Here is a 15,875-nt window from a genome sequence, read left to right as displayed (position 1 = left end):
TATTTCTCTACTATACAGAACGTAACAAAAGAACGAAAATCTTGGTTCTGGACTCGATTCTTATTCAGCTCAGCTACATGCGGAGGTTTAAACGGGCCGGATAGCCCAATTAGTACTCTCTACTATTTCGCTCCAAAACTAATCAACCCAAGTCTGGAACCTCAAATCAAAACTCATTAAGGATGCCCATATAACTAGATAGAAGTGGACCCAGCACGGACGGGCTCATTCCGCCAGCGTGGTCGAGAGTCGAGACGCCGACTTATCACAGACATGGGTTCATGTGTGTGTTGGAAAGTAGGTGCGCCGAAGCATCCCCGGAGCGGCGCCACCGAAGTATTTTTTCTAACATATCGCGTGTCCTCTTATGCGCCAGCCCTGACAATTTTATCGATCCGCGTGCCGATAAGCTATCCATCTGCCCACTTCCTCATCGCTTGCATCAGTGACAAGCCTGGTTAAGCCCTGGGGCCCACACATTTAACTAAAATAAAATATCCTCCTCTATCAACCGTTAGATATCCACGAAACGCTGTATCAAAACATGAACTCTTTTGATAGATAGTCTTTACTAACTTTTGACGTGGCTTAGACCTTAATTAGAATTCGTTCAGGGTACGATCCGTAAATATGCTCGAACCACAAGTCCCTGACACTAATCCCACTACCACCCACTCCCCAATTTTGTTTACTGGAGAGACGCGCTACTCTAACCATCCGTGATCATAACTTAACCTTCACCTCCACATGCTGACGAATCAAGTAATCTGATCCCTTACCACCGTATAACTTCGCGGCGAAAAGGGTCGGGTGCATTTAAAGCGGAGTCCTGGACCAACCTTTCAACCCCACCCCCTCCTACTCTTTCTTCTTCTTCTTCTTGTACAAGCAAAAACCGCACCAAAGAAAGAGGTGACCAATCACATGCGTTTGGGCATTGTTTTGGGTAGTTTTCCAGGCGTTCAAGTGGAGCCAATTTAAAAAAAATGTTCGAAGGGGACACCTCCTCCTACCTCACACTTTAGAATCATATAGCGTGGCGACGCGAATGCACCACCTTTTTTGCTCCTCCACTTTCCTCTCCTCCCCGCTCCTCCCACGAATCTTTTCGGATTGAGCGGATGACGGGAGCGCAACGATCGAGGACAACGGCGCCGTCCCGCCATGCGGCGGCGCCGCCGCCGCCGCCGCAGGGGCGTAGGGTTCCGTTGCGGCGGTTGCTCCGTGTGGCGTCGGTGGCGTGCGGGGTTCAGTTCGGCTGGGCTCTGCAGCTATCTCTTCTCACCCCTTACGTGCAAGAGCTAGGGATTCCGCACGAGTTCGCTAGCCTCGTGTGGCTCTGCGGGCCCCTCTCTGGCCTTCTCGTCCAGCCCCTCGTCGGCCACCTCAGCGATCGCGTTGCGGGACCTCTCGGACGCCGACGACCCTTCATCGTGGGCGGCGCCGCCGCCATCGCCGCCGCCGTCCTCACCATCGGGTTCTCCGCCGACATCGGCCGAGCGCTGGGCGACCCCGTCGGCAAGCGACCGCGCGCCGTTGTCGTCTACCTTATCGGGTTCTGGCTCTTGGACGTCGGAAATAATACAACCCAGGGGCCGTGCCGGGCCCTCCTCGGCGATCTCACGGGTCATTCATCTCTACCTTCTCTCTCCTTTCTTGATCGGCGTGCGTCTCACGTGCATCTTAGCGTCGTCGTAACGCCGATGGCCGGCTTTGTCCTAATCTTAATTGCTGATCTGTTAATTTCTAAATTAGTGCATCTGAAAGCGATTTGCATGATTTCCACTAAATTAGATTAAAGTACTGTAGGTTAGGAGAATATCGTTCAGATGTGGACAAATTGTCTTTTAGCTTTTAGTGTTATTTTATACTCGCGCTATAAAATCCAAAGAATCAAAAGTAGAACAGCTTGCAATATTTCTTGTGTTTTGTTGGTATTATCAACTGTAGTAAGGAGGTGCATTGTAAGATACATAATTGTATATCTATCGTGCTCATTGGTAGGTTTATTAGGTGTCTCTTGTGTTGTTAATTTATATTTATTGTTGAGTTACTGACCTTTATTCTAGCGAAACCAGTGGATAGATGTTATGATGTCATATCAGAAGAATTTTTCAGGATTTTTTCAATTGTATTATGACTAATGTTAGTTCTATTTATATATCTTCTTGCTATTTCAGGAAAGGATCAAAGACGGACTCGGATAGCTAATGCTTACTTTTCACTCTTCATGGCACTGGGAAACATACTTGGCTTTGCTGCTGGATCATATAGTGGCTGGTTTACGATATTTCCCTTCACAGTAACTTCAGCATGTGGTGTAAATTGTGCTAATCTCAAGTCTGTGTTTCTTTTGGACACGATTCTTCTTGCTTTCACTACTTATATTAGTGTAACAGCAGTCCAGGAAGTTCCTGAGCCTTCTGGTCATCAGCTTCCAAATTCTATTGAAGGGACACAGCAGTTGAACATTGGCGAAGAGGCTTTCCTCTGGGAGTTAATGGGCTCTTTTAGGTATCTGACATGGTCGGTCTGGATTGTTCTGATTGTTACAGCACTTACGTGGGTCGGATGGTTCCCATTCTTTCTCTTTGACACTGATTGGATGGGCAGGGAGATCTACAAAGGAAACCCAGGAGAAGGACAAAATTATCATAATGGTGTAAGGATGGGTGCTTTTGCTCTGATGTTGAATTCTGTTGTTCTCGGATTTACTTCAGTGATATTAGAAAAGCTTTGTAAGAAGTGGGGGGCTGGCCTTGTCTGGGGGGTCTCAAACATTCTCATGTCATTCTGTTTTTTAGCAATGCTCATAATTACGTCCATTGCAAAAAGTACAGATTACACACCCAATGGGCTTCCTCCGGATGGCATTGTTGTTGCTGCACTTGTTGTTTTTGCAATTCTTGGGGCACCTTTAGCAGTGAGTAAATGTTTGTTTTATCTTAAGCCTCAATATCTGTTTATGATTTGATGCTGATATGGTAATAGCTATCCAATAAACTGACTGGTTATCCTATCTACAGATCACTTATAGCATACCATATGCAATGATATCTACTCGTATAGAGTCACTACGACTCGGCCAAGGTGAGTGCTGAGTTTCTTTGCCTTCTGTTCTGTCATGTACTTTTATAATATTATAAGATATGACAAAATTTTCTTATTTTGCAGGGTTGGCTATGGGAATCCTGAACTTAGCCATCGTGATTCCTCAGGTACAATTCTCTTGCAGATTTAGCCAAGTGCTATTTTACTTTTGTGCATTAATCTATTTTAATTGGTGCATGACTATGGGATCTTTCCTTGGGTATTGAACTGAAAAAAAAATGGTCGACAGTGTGATGAATTGCTACAAATGCTTTATTGAAGTGCTAGATCCTCTACTTGACTATCAATCTACTAAAAAGAAAATGAATAAGAAGATCATACTCTTATTGAATTAAGTAGGTATTTATGTACAGTGCTGAGAGGAAGTTGCTTTCAGATAGGCATAACTATGGATTCTTGTTTGCAAATAAGTGATTAAGTTATTTGGAACTTAAAAATTACTCAAAAGTATATCAGACAGTAGGCTGAAGAACTGAACTAGATTAAGTATATCTAGTTATCTGTGGGAAGAATCTAGGGCTCATTTCGCACCATTCACCCTTATGATTTTAATTTTTTTTAAAAAACCTTTATGATTTTAATCTATTCAGTAACAGAAAAGAAAGCAAATAGGAAACATGTTTGACCGCAGCTTTTCCTGCTATTGGAACTCAACTTATTGTTGCTGGTTGGCAAATGTTTGTCATATTAAGTGAAATACACCACATGTAGATGTTAAATAGAAGGCTGTAGCAATGACAGAAAGAAAAGAAAATAACAATGTACATATGCCAATTTAGTCAATATAGATATTGAATTAGACTTGATTCATGATTTTTGGGAACCCCTATATGAAGTAGCAAAACAACTTCAATACAAATTTTTTACAAAACGACACGATCTTACCTATTGTGAACCTAGTATTGACTAGTACTCCCTTTTGGCGGCGCTGTAGATCAGTGCTAATTAACCTAATGCTCCATTATTTATTAATTTTTTACGTACCTAAATGCAAGTATATAGTAAAGGTGCTTAGATCTGGGCATCATGAAGCAGTTCTAATATGCAGTGACAGAGGGCTGCATTAAATGATTGGCAAGAAATGTTCTAGTTGATAGGGTGTCTGTGTATAAGACTAGATTAAGGGAAAACAAAGTTAAATTATCTTGATAAGAACTACGTGTATATGGTTTTTGTTAGTTACATCTTTCTTCTGTAGTCTTATTTTTTTTGTACCTTGTTTGATTATATTTGCCCCTACCATCATCACCTATACCCTAATTGCTACAAGTCTCATTAAATCACAGCCAAATGAAGTCAGCTTGGATTCTCTGAATCGGCCTCAACTCTAATAAAGTCAACTTGCAGCGCTTCACTGTTTATAAAATTCCCATATACAACAAAAGTCTCCCGGTGCTTGTGAGACATAATATTGTTAAAAAGTTGTGACATCAAGTTTTCCACTAGGAAAAGAAGCTTTCAGTCGGTTAGTTTTCCTTTCTCAATTGCCTTATTCGATGGAAATTAAATCTTTTATATGGATTTCTTGATTCCCTAAATAGTTCACTTTTGATTTTCAAGATAAAATGATAAATCGAATCAAGGCTTGAATTGAAGGCCAAATAATCTTGAGATGGACATGCATCCTCTTATAATGCATTGTAGGCCAAATAATCAATAGCTGCAACAGCATTAGGGGTGTAATTGAGCCGAGCTTGATCGAACCTAGCTCTCATCAAGTTTAAATTGAAATAATTTCAATTCAAACTAATTTCGAGCTCGTGCCTAAACGAGTCGATGAATTAGCAATTTGAAGCCTTAATCAATTTAAGCCAAAATTTGAGCTTGACCAAGCTTGATTAAATTAAGATTTATTTAGGGCTAGGCTTGAATCAAAATTAAAATAAGGCCTAATTCAACTTTAAAATATAAACATTATAAAAATATAAATTAATGAAAATATCTAAGTATTTCGAAAAGATATGATAACATCAAAATTCAAAATCAAACTCTACACGATCAGAGTACATAAAATCCACTTAAGCAAATTTTAAAATAGAATAGAAGTATAATATAATATAGAAAATATTACTCATATAATATATATATATATATTATAATTATTTCGAGCCTACTTGATCAAGACGGTTCATGATCTAGCTTGGCTCAAAAATATTTTTAAATCTATTTTGAAGATCAAGCTCGGCTAAGCTCATCTTAGAGCTGAGCTTGATAGAGCCTTATCGACCCGAGTTCGAACAGGCTTGATTATTTTGACAATCCTAAGAAGCATTCATGTCACCCTTGCTCATTGGTTTCCTCTTGATGGTCAAAATAGTGATGTAAATCATTAACCATGTCAAGGAAAAACTGGGTAGCATTAGCTTCTTTTCTCTCTCCATGCTTGTATTGGATAATCTGAGCTGCTTCAATCTTCATAGCAGTCTTCCGCAACTCAGAATTCAGTGAAAGGTTAATGCTATGACTGAAATGTGGAAAAGAGCACTTTTTTGCTAAGTTTGATGTACATTACCACTCCCATGATAAAATCATCAAAAGATAGGAGGTGATGGTAATTGAGTAGGTGACTAGGTGAAGTAATCATGCTCTCTGTAGAAACCGATCCAAAGAATTTTTCGTTTGGGGAATACCCATGTCAATCTTGGACCTTCGAATGCTAGCATATCTTTCTACACGTAACATGGTATGGGGTCCCACATGATCCACTTTTTACATCGCTAGTGCTGATGCTGACTTGGATATCTCGTTGAAAAATTTCCTTCGTAACATGAAATAGATCAGTATTTCTTGGACAAAAGTTTCATACAGAATGGGAATTGATAAAAATGGAATGGGAAAAGATAAAATAACATTTACTGCTTATTATAACTCTGTATCGTCTGAAGTTGAGTGTGTCCTCTTTTGAGATGGTAATACTTTCCAGTGCTGTTATGTTCATAGGTGTGGGTTTTTAAAATTCAAACAGCCTTTCTGGCAGTGGAGGCCTAGAGGATATGGTTGCATTTACATTTCCACCAGACTAAGTATATTGATGAACTGAGCTCAACTAAGCCAGACTCAACTCAAAATTGATTGAAGCCAAGCTTTGCTTAGCTTGAATTTGAGATAAGCTGAATATGACTAGCTCAATGCCCAAAATATATTTTGCTCGAGCTCGGCTCCTTAGGTTTGAAATGATCTTTCATAGTACTTCACAGCACATCTTGACTGTTTGAATTTCATTTTGGCTTGAAACTGAGTTCTGGTTTGCTCAAATTTGGCTCATCTGATAAGGTTTTATATATATATATATATATATATATATATATATATATATGTATATATATATTAGGGGAGTTAGATAGATAGATAGATATACTGTTAGGGGAGTTTGACCACTGGAACGGACAGTGATATGGAGAAAAATTAGGTTTTTTCAGATCTGGATTACGGGTGCCTATAAATTATAATGTCCCTCCACTATTAACTCTTATGTTACTTGAAGGGATGACAGTTTTATTTCTTCAAGGACAAAAGTTGATACTGGTAGGCTAAAATCAACCTGAAAAATTTGTGTAGTTAGGTTGTGACATACACTGAGAGTATTCATTATGTAGTTTCTTGTGAGTCTATTCTTTGTGTTCTGGAAGAAGTATTGATTTTTTAGATTCCTATTTCTTTTATCAATACTTTGATGGTGGAAAACTCAATAAGAAAAGACGAAGAAGAAGAAGATATCATAAAAGGAAAAATCTTGACTTATTCATCTTGACTTGTTCTGTATCTACAAGTTCATTATCCTAAATTAAACTCTGCTAGCAATCAATCTGTTCCCTTAGTGTACATGCCTATAAACCATGCAGGGGGTCATCTGGGTGGGTAAAATTGTTGATTACTATTAATGTGCTATGCTGCTGTATTATGATGAGTTTTACACATTTTAAATTGTTGCTGATGGAACTTGTGCACTCAGATGCTTATATCCCTGGGAAGTGGACCGTGGGATCAATTATTTGGTGGTGGAAATTCACCGTCCTTCGCTGTAGCAGCAGCTGCAGCTTTTTTCAGTGGCCTTGTTGCAATTATCGGCCTTCCTCGATCCTATATTGCACGGACAAGGGGTCACAGATAAGTATAAGGTTGTATTAATTATCATTCATGCTGCTATTTAGTAGCTATTACATATCAGAAATATGTACATTTATTATTTGAAGTGGCCTAATAAAGATGCTAGATTTTTCTTACGTTCCTTCATTTCAGCCTCTCCTGGCTTTTTATGAGTTACCTCCATCATTTCAGCCTTGACAGAGTGTAGATATTGCATTTTATCTGCTCTCTAAAAGGCAAGAATAATTATAGTTGCATTGTTTGAGAAAAGTACCAGAAAATTTCCATTCACCAATTTTGTCAATTCATCTCACTATATAAGAGATATGATAAGCCTAATATTTGCTGAAAACTTTTATCATGTATATTCTTATAAGTTTTTCTAGCACATCCTCTTTGATAGCTGGGACACACAGATACACTCTCTTAAATATCCATAGATGCATTGAAGGGTTACAATATATGACATGTTAAGGAGAATATGCTCTCTTCAGTAAAGATGGAGAATTTGTCGAAGTTACGACTTCCGTGATAATGATTAGATGCACCTGTTCTTTATGTCGATGGAACTCTTTTATGCTTGCTCCTATGAACTTGAGCGTCTGAAGCTCCTATTGGTGAGTCGCATTCGGGCCATCAGGATGAGCATGGACATATTCTATTGTGTGACCTAATGGACCGGTATGTTAATAGTTCTTTCTTAAGTGATTCGGTTTGATGTTAATGTGCTAAGTTATCAACCATTTGCCTGCTGTGGCTGTCTGGATCAAGATCTCAGTGGCTAACAGATAAGATGAGGATATGCTGATCAATGCAGCATATGGAGACGCACCTAGTGCTTCAGCCGCTGGGAGACTTCAATTTGTTCTCCAGGGGCTGTCGTTAAATGTTCTTGCATCAGCATCTTGGAATAGATTCTTGTGTTTGGGGCCATCATAAGGTTCTGAAAACATCTTTGTGCTTTCAGTGCCATTCTACAGTGCCTTTAATTGTTCTCAAGATAGTGAGTAAAGCCTCTTATGCTACTACGCTGCTACCACCACCATCACCAGCAGACAACAACTAGCTGCAGCATCGGTCTTATGCCAGTAAAAGTGAATCATCTATGTGCATTGTACTGAATTCTTCAGCATTACATAGTTTCATCTGTTATGCCCTTGTGAGTGTTATCTGCAGAAGAGGTGAGGGAATAGTAGTAAACTTTATATGCTTGAGTCGAAGTTATCCTGATCCAACTAGACTCTCTGACCTCAGTTGACATATTTATGCGATCTTTGACCGATCAAAATGCTGATACTTCTCGCGTACACATGGCGCAGAATGCAGCTATTTGATCCGTGATAGCATTGTGTTGGTCAAAATAGGCAGGAACGCCACTATAGCTGATGGACTGGTGGTGGGTCACTCACTCATGATGTTATTCTACAGTTAAAACAGGATTGCTCTACAAGTCAGAAGAGGCACGTCTATCCTCTGAATATGTTCTCCATATATCCCAGTGAATATTAGTGGGACGAGATATTTGTTGTGATTTTGATCTCCCTGCCGGAAACATATTATTAGCTCAGCACAAAGTGTGATTTGATTACCAGCAGAAGAACTTTGTCGTTTCATCAGCCCTTAAGGGCAACCAGAAGCAGTGTACTTGATTTAGGAGTGGCCCTATTCTTTGATGAAAATATTTCCATATCAGGAAACGCAGGGGGGACTGCAAGCAATTATAGTCGAGCTTGTTTCGGCCTATATAACAGAGGATATTATAACCGATTCGAGTTGCAGCAGTGCTTAATGGCAATAAATGTTCAGGGGCCCATGAAAGCACCCTCCAAACATTTGAATAGATAAACAAGTACTACAGTAACCGTTCTTGGGCAGCTGGGACCTGGGCTGTCTTTGGATTCGTATATATGTCTGTGTTGGGCCATGTTCCTGTTCTTTGGACCTCATCCTATCGGGAACCGTGACAAGTCTTTGGTGGTTTAATCTGGTTCTGGGCCCAGCTTTTAAGTTCTCTCCTCCTTTGAATTCATGCAGATGTATTTTATACTGTTCACACGTCTCCTCTGCCCGCTCCGTTTTAGGAAGTCTGAATCCCACCCACCACCCAACCCCAGCTGGAGGAGAAGCAATGCATCTTACCTTCTTTGTGGCTTTCACCAACTCATCTCTGGGCTGCAGCAGAAGCTTATTAACCCACTCACTGATAAAAAATTAAAAAAAAAAAAAATATATATATATATATATATATAGATAATTTATATTGAAAAATAAAAAGTTGTCCAAAAGTGGGAGGGAGGGAGGGAGAAAGAATTGTGAGGCAACTTGTTATGTATAGTTGGGGATGCCGTAGTAGGGGCTCCCTCACGTTCGTGTTGCCACCTGGCGGTAGTGTCAGATAAAGGCTGCCAACTACTCAACATGTTGTGGAAAGGGATGCAAGAAAGGAAGTGGACTCTATTGTTGCTCGTATTTCCAATCTCTGCTCCCTACCTTCCAACTGCTTCCTCGTCGCTATACCATTTACCACTGTCCAGTTTTAGGGTTTTCTTCTTTCCTTCTCTCATCAACTCAAACTTCACAGCATATATGATGGTACCTCTCTCTCTCTCTCTCTCTCTCTCTCTCTCTCTCTCTCTCTCTCTCTCTCTCTCTCTCTCTCCCTTCCTAAGTATATTATGTATGTATATAATAATGTTTTTAAAGCATTTCAAGATCCTCAAGGACACCTGAAGGCCACCAGCCTCACCATGAGAGAGGGTTGACATCAGAGAAAGGGTGGAGGAGCACTTGGGTAGTAGTGTATTGATGAGACAAGAGGCAAGTTGGAGAAGGAACAAATGCAGTATAGGGTAAGGGTTAGTGTAAAGCAAGGAGGAGGCCCCCACACAGACTCCTAAAATGACACCCACTAATTAAGATGGGGGAGGGGGGCAGCATTCTCTTTAGTTGCTGAAAATTCCAGCAAAATTCCCACCAACCAAAGAGATGCTTTGCGTTATGTGAGGAGGAAACAAAGTAATTAAAGCCTCTCAGAACGAATAGAAGAATAAATTTAAAATAATCAACAACCCCGCTTCCTACAAGCAGCTTTGGTTATATTAGTACCTAAACTTAATTCGAATCTGGATTACTTCACGATGTAAGATAAGGAGTACTACAACATACAAGATGGAGAATCCCTTCCAGTAGAAAAGAGAGAACATTTTTTTTTTAATTTTTTATTTAAAAAAAGAAAAGAGAGAATAATAAGACGAAAGGAAGCATTGGGTTCAAAATAATAATAATAATATCATAAAAAGTTCTCGTCAGTGGCTATCTTCGAGAAAGAATTGAATTATGCCTCTGTTCGTGACCCGATTACCAGCTGGAAAACGAATGAGAATTTTGCATGGCGAACATGCACGGTTGATTTGGTTCTGGAAATCATCCATTTCACAAACCTTTTCTAATTATTCGTGGGTTTAGATAAGGGAGTATTAAGGAGAAAAAAAAGAAGATAATTCCTTCGCTTGGGACCATCAAGTTTTTATATAACAATAGATAGAAAAAAAAAGTCAAAACACACTACTGGGGAAAATTAAAATAATAGGTAAAAATTTCATGATAGTGCTCGGATGGTCAAAGAGTTTTATTGTATATAAATGTTTTAAGTATAACTTTAACTAAGATGCTGTTAAGTTATACATTCTTTTTTCTTTTTAGAAAATGGCCGAAAGATCTTTGTGCTGCAGAAATTTTCTACAAAGGAATTTGTCAGCCAATCAAGGTAGTACCAAGTGTGGCTGCAGAAAATTCCTGCAGACGATTGTTCCCCTTCTATCTGACATGCATGGAAGAAAGGATTACCATGGTTGTTTGTTCATGAGAGAGAGAGAGAGAGAGAGAGAGAGAGAGAGATTACGTTTAGAGATTAGTAAATTGTTTTATTTAAAAATATATTCCACTGCCTGGAAAATAATAAAAATAAAATAAAATCTATCTAATCTTGTTGTTTAGAATAATATAAGAATTTGTTTCAGTATATATATGTATCTTTTCTATTTTGCTCCTATTAAATTCCATCCAAAAATTCAGACTTCAAATTATTAGAATTTTTTAAATGCACTGAAATCTATCTTAAAATCACTGAAACCAATTGAGAAGTCGTCACTTAATGATTCCAAAGGAATTTCAAATCAATTGGAATCTCTTCTTATAATAGGATCACGTGGCACTTTGTCTAGCTTCCGTTTCATCCTTATATATATATATATACACTAGTGTGTAAACTCTAAAGAGCAAAACCCGAGTAGAAGACAAACAAACGGAAATGTGCAACACTTCTCCCTCTGCTCTCTCTTTCCCTTTCAAAAAGTCTCATCTGTTATTAAACCCCACCAAACCCATGATCGCTTCTCCTCCTCCTATCGACCCTCTCCACGACCTCCATCGCTGCCCTTCTCCATCCGAGGTACAAACTTACTACCCCCTCTATATCCATCATGCACCCTCATATCTTTCTCCTCCTCCATATATCTATACATACATACATATATATATATATATATGTACCTCTTCATCTACCCACCTCTCTCTCTCTCTCTCTCTCTCTCTCTCTCTCTCTCTCTATATATATATATATATAATCCATATATATGTGTGTGTGTATATACAAATATATATTATAGATATAGATATATATACTTACTTTCATGCATGAATGACTAGCTAGCTGCTACAACAATATATGCATCTTTGATAGGTTGTGGAGGAAATGAGAGCAATTGGAAAGATCTCCATCCCAACTGCGCTCACCGGGCTGGTGCTCTACTCGCGTGCTATGATCTCGATGCTCTTCTTGGGTTACCTCGGCGAGCTCGAGCTCGCGGGTGGCTCTTTATCGATCGGATTCGCCAACATCACCGGTTACTCCGTTCTCTCCGGGTTGGCGATGGGGATGGAGCCCATCTGCGGCCAGGCGTTTGGTGCGAAGCAGCGCAAGCTCCTCGGCATCACCTTGCAACGCACTGTCCTACTCCTCCTCTCCGCCTCCCTCCCCATCTCCTTCCTCTGGCTCAACATGCGCCAGATCCTCCTCTTCTGCCGCCAAGACCCCTCCATCGCCGCCGCCGCCCACACCTTCATCGCCTTTGCCATACCCGACCTACTCATCCTCTCCTTCCTCCACCCCCTCAGAATCTACCTACGGTCTCAAAGCATCACCTTGCCCGTCACCTACTGCTCCTTGATCTCCGTCGTCCTCCACGTCCCCTTAAACTACCTCCTCGTCGTCAAATTCCAAATGGGCATAGCCGGGGTCGCGCTCGCCATGGTGTTGACTAACTTGAACCTCTTCCTCTGTCTCCTCCTCTTCGTTCTGCTCTCCAGAGTCTACAAGGACTCGTGGGTGGCGCCGACCGCCGACTGCTTACGTGGCTGGTCGGCGCTGCTAAAACTGGCCGTGCCCACGTGTGTCTCGGTCTGCCTCGAGTGGTGGTGGTACGAGCTCATGATAATCCTATGCGGACTCCTCGCCAATCCGCAAGCCACGGTGGCGTCCATGGGGATACTGATCCAGACCACCTCGCTGGTCTACGTCTTCCCCTCCGCGCTTAGCCTCGGCGTCTCGACCCGGGTCGGAAACGAGCTCGGCGCGAACCGACCAGATAAGGCGCGGCGGGCCACCGTAGTCTCGCTTGGCCTGGCCGTCGTTCTCGGGCTCACGGCGATGGCGTTCACCACGTCGGTGCGCCACCGGTGGGGGAGGATGTTCACCGCCGACGAGGAGATTCTAAAGCTCACCGCCGCGGCCCTGCCGATCGCTGGGCTCTGCGAGCTCGGCAATTGCCCGCAGACCACCGGCTGCGGCGTCCTACGAGGAAGCGCGCGGCCAACCACTGGAGCTAATATTAATCTGGGGTCCTTCTACTTAGTCGGCATGCCGGTCGCCGTTCTGCTAGGCTTCGTCGCAAGGATGGGCTTCTTTGGCCTCTGGTTCGGCCTCCTAGCCGCCCAGGCGTCGTGCGCAGCGCTCATGGCGTACGTCGTGGCGACCACGGATTGGCTGGCAGAGGTGGAGAGGGCAAAAGAATTGACCAAGAGTTCTACCTCATCATCTCCTAGTAATGGTCCCACTGATGCCATTCCAATTACTATGGATGGTAATGGCCCGACCATCACTAATTCACCCTCTGCTCCCACTGAGGAGGCTAAGAAGATAGCAACTTTAGAAGAGATTATTTTGCGCATTGATGGTAGCAGTGATGATGACGACGATGATGCTGATGATAGCAGAGTTCCTTTAGAGACTGATCCCCTCATTTGTGTAGGAAGACAAGGTGTGTGATTTTTATTTTATTTTATTTTATTTTTGGGTGAGATTTTTAGATCGACTTGTTTCCTTTGTGTTATTATTCTGATCCTGTGTATCGACCAGGTTAACATTATAGATGTGTAGTACGTATTAACTGCCACACCTCGGTTTGTTCTAATGCCATCTAATCCCCAACTCGCTTGCAAAAATATCCGAGCATTATCATCATAGTTCCCTTATGGGGATTAAAGTAGAGAGATGCCAATGATCACTAGCTTGTTACATTCCTTTCCCACTGAAACTTACTCTGTTTCTTCCCTCCCCTCCTCATTCTGATGACTTGAGTTGAGTTGACTACTCATCTATTTTAACTACTAAACTTGTTACTAAGTTGCTGCTATTATTCCATCCTTAGCTGCAAAGTGAGCTTAGCTACTATATTCTCATATTCTCCACAAATATTGGTCTCAAAAGTGCAACATGTCCAATAAGAACCAAATAGAGAGAGAGAGAGAGAGAGAGAGAGAGAGAGAGAGAGAGAGAGAGAGAGAGAGTAGCTATCTACTGAAACAGTGTGAGATAATAATGGGTGGGAGGAGTGGGAAAAGGTGGCCATGGGAGGGTCCTAGTACTAACTGAAGAAAATAATATCCTGCTATTATTTCATGTGTCTACTTCTCAGATGACAAAAACTATCAGCAGTGATTCTGAGGAGGAAACAAACAGTACTTCCTCCCCCTGCCCCCACTCCCTCTCTCTCTCTCTCTCTGCTGCTGTCTATCTCTCTCTTAGAGATCCAGACACCAATGGAACCAAAAGATATTTGAGCCCACACCCGTGTCTCCCATTTTTTGCCTTTTGATCACCGTCGTGTGGTATGTTCGTACGTACGTACGTATGTATGTGTGTATGTATGTACGTACATTATGTAACCCCATGGTGGGAAAGTACCAAACTGCCTCTCACCATGGTGCTCAGCTCTCTCTCTCTCTCTCTCTCTCTCTCTCTCTCTCTTGTCTCCATCTTGTAAGTACCAATTAGTACTCCCATTCCATTCCCATAACCATCCACTGGTTGTGAAATCTTTGCCATGACGTGAGGAGGGAAAAGGCCAAGAACGATTTTTAATGTATCTTCCCCTCTTGGCATCTTTTTGGATTGAGAGAGTGATTGGTTGCTAATAGTAAAGTACTACTTTTCTAGTGAAACGCCGCACCAATCCATGGAGTACAAAAGGAGCAGGACAAGAGATCAAAGCATGGACATAGTTTAAGTGATCCGGAAGATTTCGTGACACAATTTATGTCCTTTTCGTTGTTTCATGAATGCCACCACTTCACGAACAAAGAATGCTCCCCTTCGTTTTCTTTGCAGAATGTAGTAATTAGTCTACAAAAGAGATCTAGAGATAATTATGGCAACAGAAATCATCAAAACTACATCAAATTTTATAATTTATTGACAAGTTAAAAAGGTTTCTGAGCAACCAACCAAAGATACCTTGTCCGTTGTCAAAAAGCAGTGTGAAAAGTTTAGAACAGATTCTCTGATTATGAACTATAAAACAAAACAATAAGAGGACGCCAATGACATCCTTCACATCCGCACAACTCTTGAAAATAATATTTGAAGATTAAATGAGCTGCTACAAAAATTTAATGTTTACAGAGATGACGACTTAAGTACAACCTCATAATCAATGAGATCCTCCAAAAAAAAATATAACCCCTCGCAATCATTAATGCTCTAGAAAGAGGTCAAAGTTCTACTTATTGACACAAACTTATATATAAGTAATGGAGGTAAGGCTAACGTACATCAGGTTCAATTTCACACTACAATAGGGATACCAAATTTCTGTGGCGTAATGATGCTGGATAATAAAATAAACATTGACCAACCAAGATCAAACAGCAATTAGGATAAGGTTCAAATTTACTTAAACTAATGACACAAGGCTAAGATTGTTTAGAACCGACAATCTAATGAATCACAAATCGATAGGCCAATACACTGGGAATGCTCCACTAGACAAAAGAATTCCAAATTAATTGTCCATGTAGGACAGAGTAGCACTACATTAGCATGTAATGATGAGTAGCATCTATCGGACATAAGTTGACACTTAGCATGTCAATGGCTCGCATATAATTGTTTATCAACTAAACAACTAATTAGTGCATCTTTCTATCTCATATGGAGCTCCTACAAAAGTTTTTTTTTTAATTTTTTTTTTTTAAAAAAAAAGGGACTCAAATCCATGAACAATCATTCACTAAAAACACTACTTTGCCCATCACTTTCTAGACACTACTTTTTTTTTTTTTCCTTTCTTCTTCTACTTCTCCTCCTTTCAATTAAGTGAAATAATCAAGGGGCTTTAACT

At 40.9% G+C, this 15,875-nt stretch overlaps 2 protein-coding genes across 4 annotated transcripts; both read left to right on the top strand.

The window, feature by feature from the left end:
* The first annotated feature begins 899 nt into the window (after positions 1-899).
* LOC140773124 (sucrose transport protein SUT2-like) lies at positions 900-7,334 on the top strand. 3 transcript variants are annotated; one of them, XM_073115513.1, is made up of 6 exons: positions 900-1,626; positions 2,181-2,514; positions 2,614-2,923; positions 3,027-3,090; positions 3,175-3,218; positions 7,064-7,334. In XM_073115513.1, the coding sequence occupies exons 1-6, from the start codon at positions 1,122-1,124 to the stop codon at positions 7,220-7,222; spliced, it is 1,416 nt and encodes a 471-aa protein (XP_072971614.1). In that variant the 5' UTR covers positions 900-1,121; the 3' UTR covers positions 7,223-7,334. The 3 variants fall into 3 exon arrangements, 2 of the variants coding, with proteins under 2 accessions (XP_072971614.1, XP_072971613.1); XR_012106415.1 differs by adding an exon at positions 4,398-4,576 and having other exon boundaries at positions 902-1,626; positions 2,181-2,923; positions 7,064-7,204; XM_073115512.1 differs by having other exon boundaries at positions 905-1,626; positions 2,181-2,923.
* Positions 7,335-11,486: 4,152 nt separating this feature from the next.
* Positions 11,487-13,924, top strand: LOC140772883 (protein DETOXIFICATION 48-like). Its single transcript, XM_073115123.1, has 2 exons — positions 11,487-11,647; positions 11,939-13,924. Exons 1-2 carry the CDS (start codon positions 11,507-11,509, stop codon positions 13,520-13,522), a joined length of 1,725 nt encoding a protein of 574 aa, XP_072971224.1. The 5' UTR covers positions 11,487-11,506; the 3' UTR covers positions 13,523-13,924.
* The last annotated feature ends 1,951 nt before the right edge of the window (positions 13,925-15,875 follow it).

Source organism: Typha angustifolia, chromosome 13 (genome assembly GCF_048772165.1).
Source record: "Typha angustifolia cultivar Huaian chromosome 13, ASM4877216v1, whole genome shotgun sequence".
Classification (NCBI taxonomy): domain Eukaryota; kingdom Viridiplantae; phylum Streptophyta; class Magnoliopsida; order Poales; family Typhaceae; genus Typha; species Typha angustifolia.
This window is presented reverse-complemented; position numbering and strand designations above follow the sequence as displayed.

Excerpts from the sequence above, each read along its gene's own strand:
- LOC140773124 (XM_073115512.1), top strand. The coding sequence starts at position 1,122 with ATGACGGGAGCGCAACGATCGAGGACAACGGCGCCGTCCCGCCATGCG. Across the intron at positions 3,091-3,174 it reads GTCACTACGACTCGGCCAAG|GGTTGGCTATGGGAATCCTG; the intron begins GTGAGTGCTGAG and ends CTTATTTTGCAG. Across the intron at positions 3,219-7,063 it reads TAGCCATCGTGATTCCTCAG|ATGCTTATATCCCTGGGAAG; the intron begins GTACAATTCTCT and ends TTGTGCACTCAG.
- LOC140772883 (XM_073115123.1), top strand. The coding sequence starts at position 11,507 with ATGTGCAACACTTCTCCCTCTGCTCTCTCTTTCCCTTTCAAAAAGTCT. Across the intron at positions 11,648-11,938 it reads GCTGCCCTTCTCCATCCGAG|GTTGTGGAGGAAATGAGAGC; the intron begins GTACAAACTTAC and ends CATCTTTGATAG.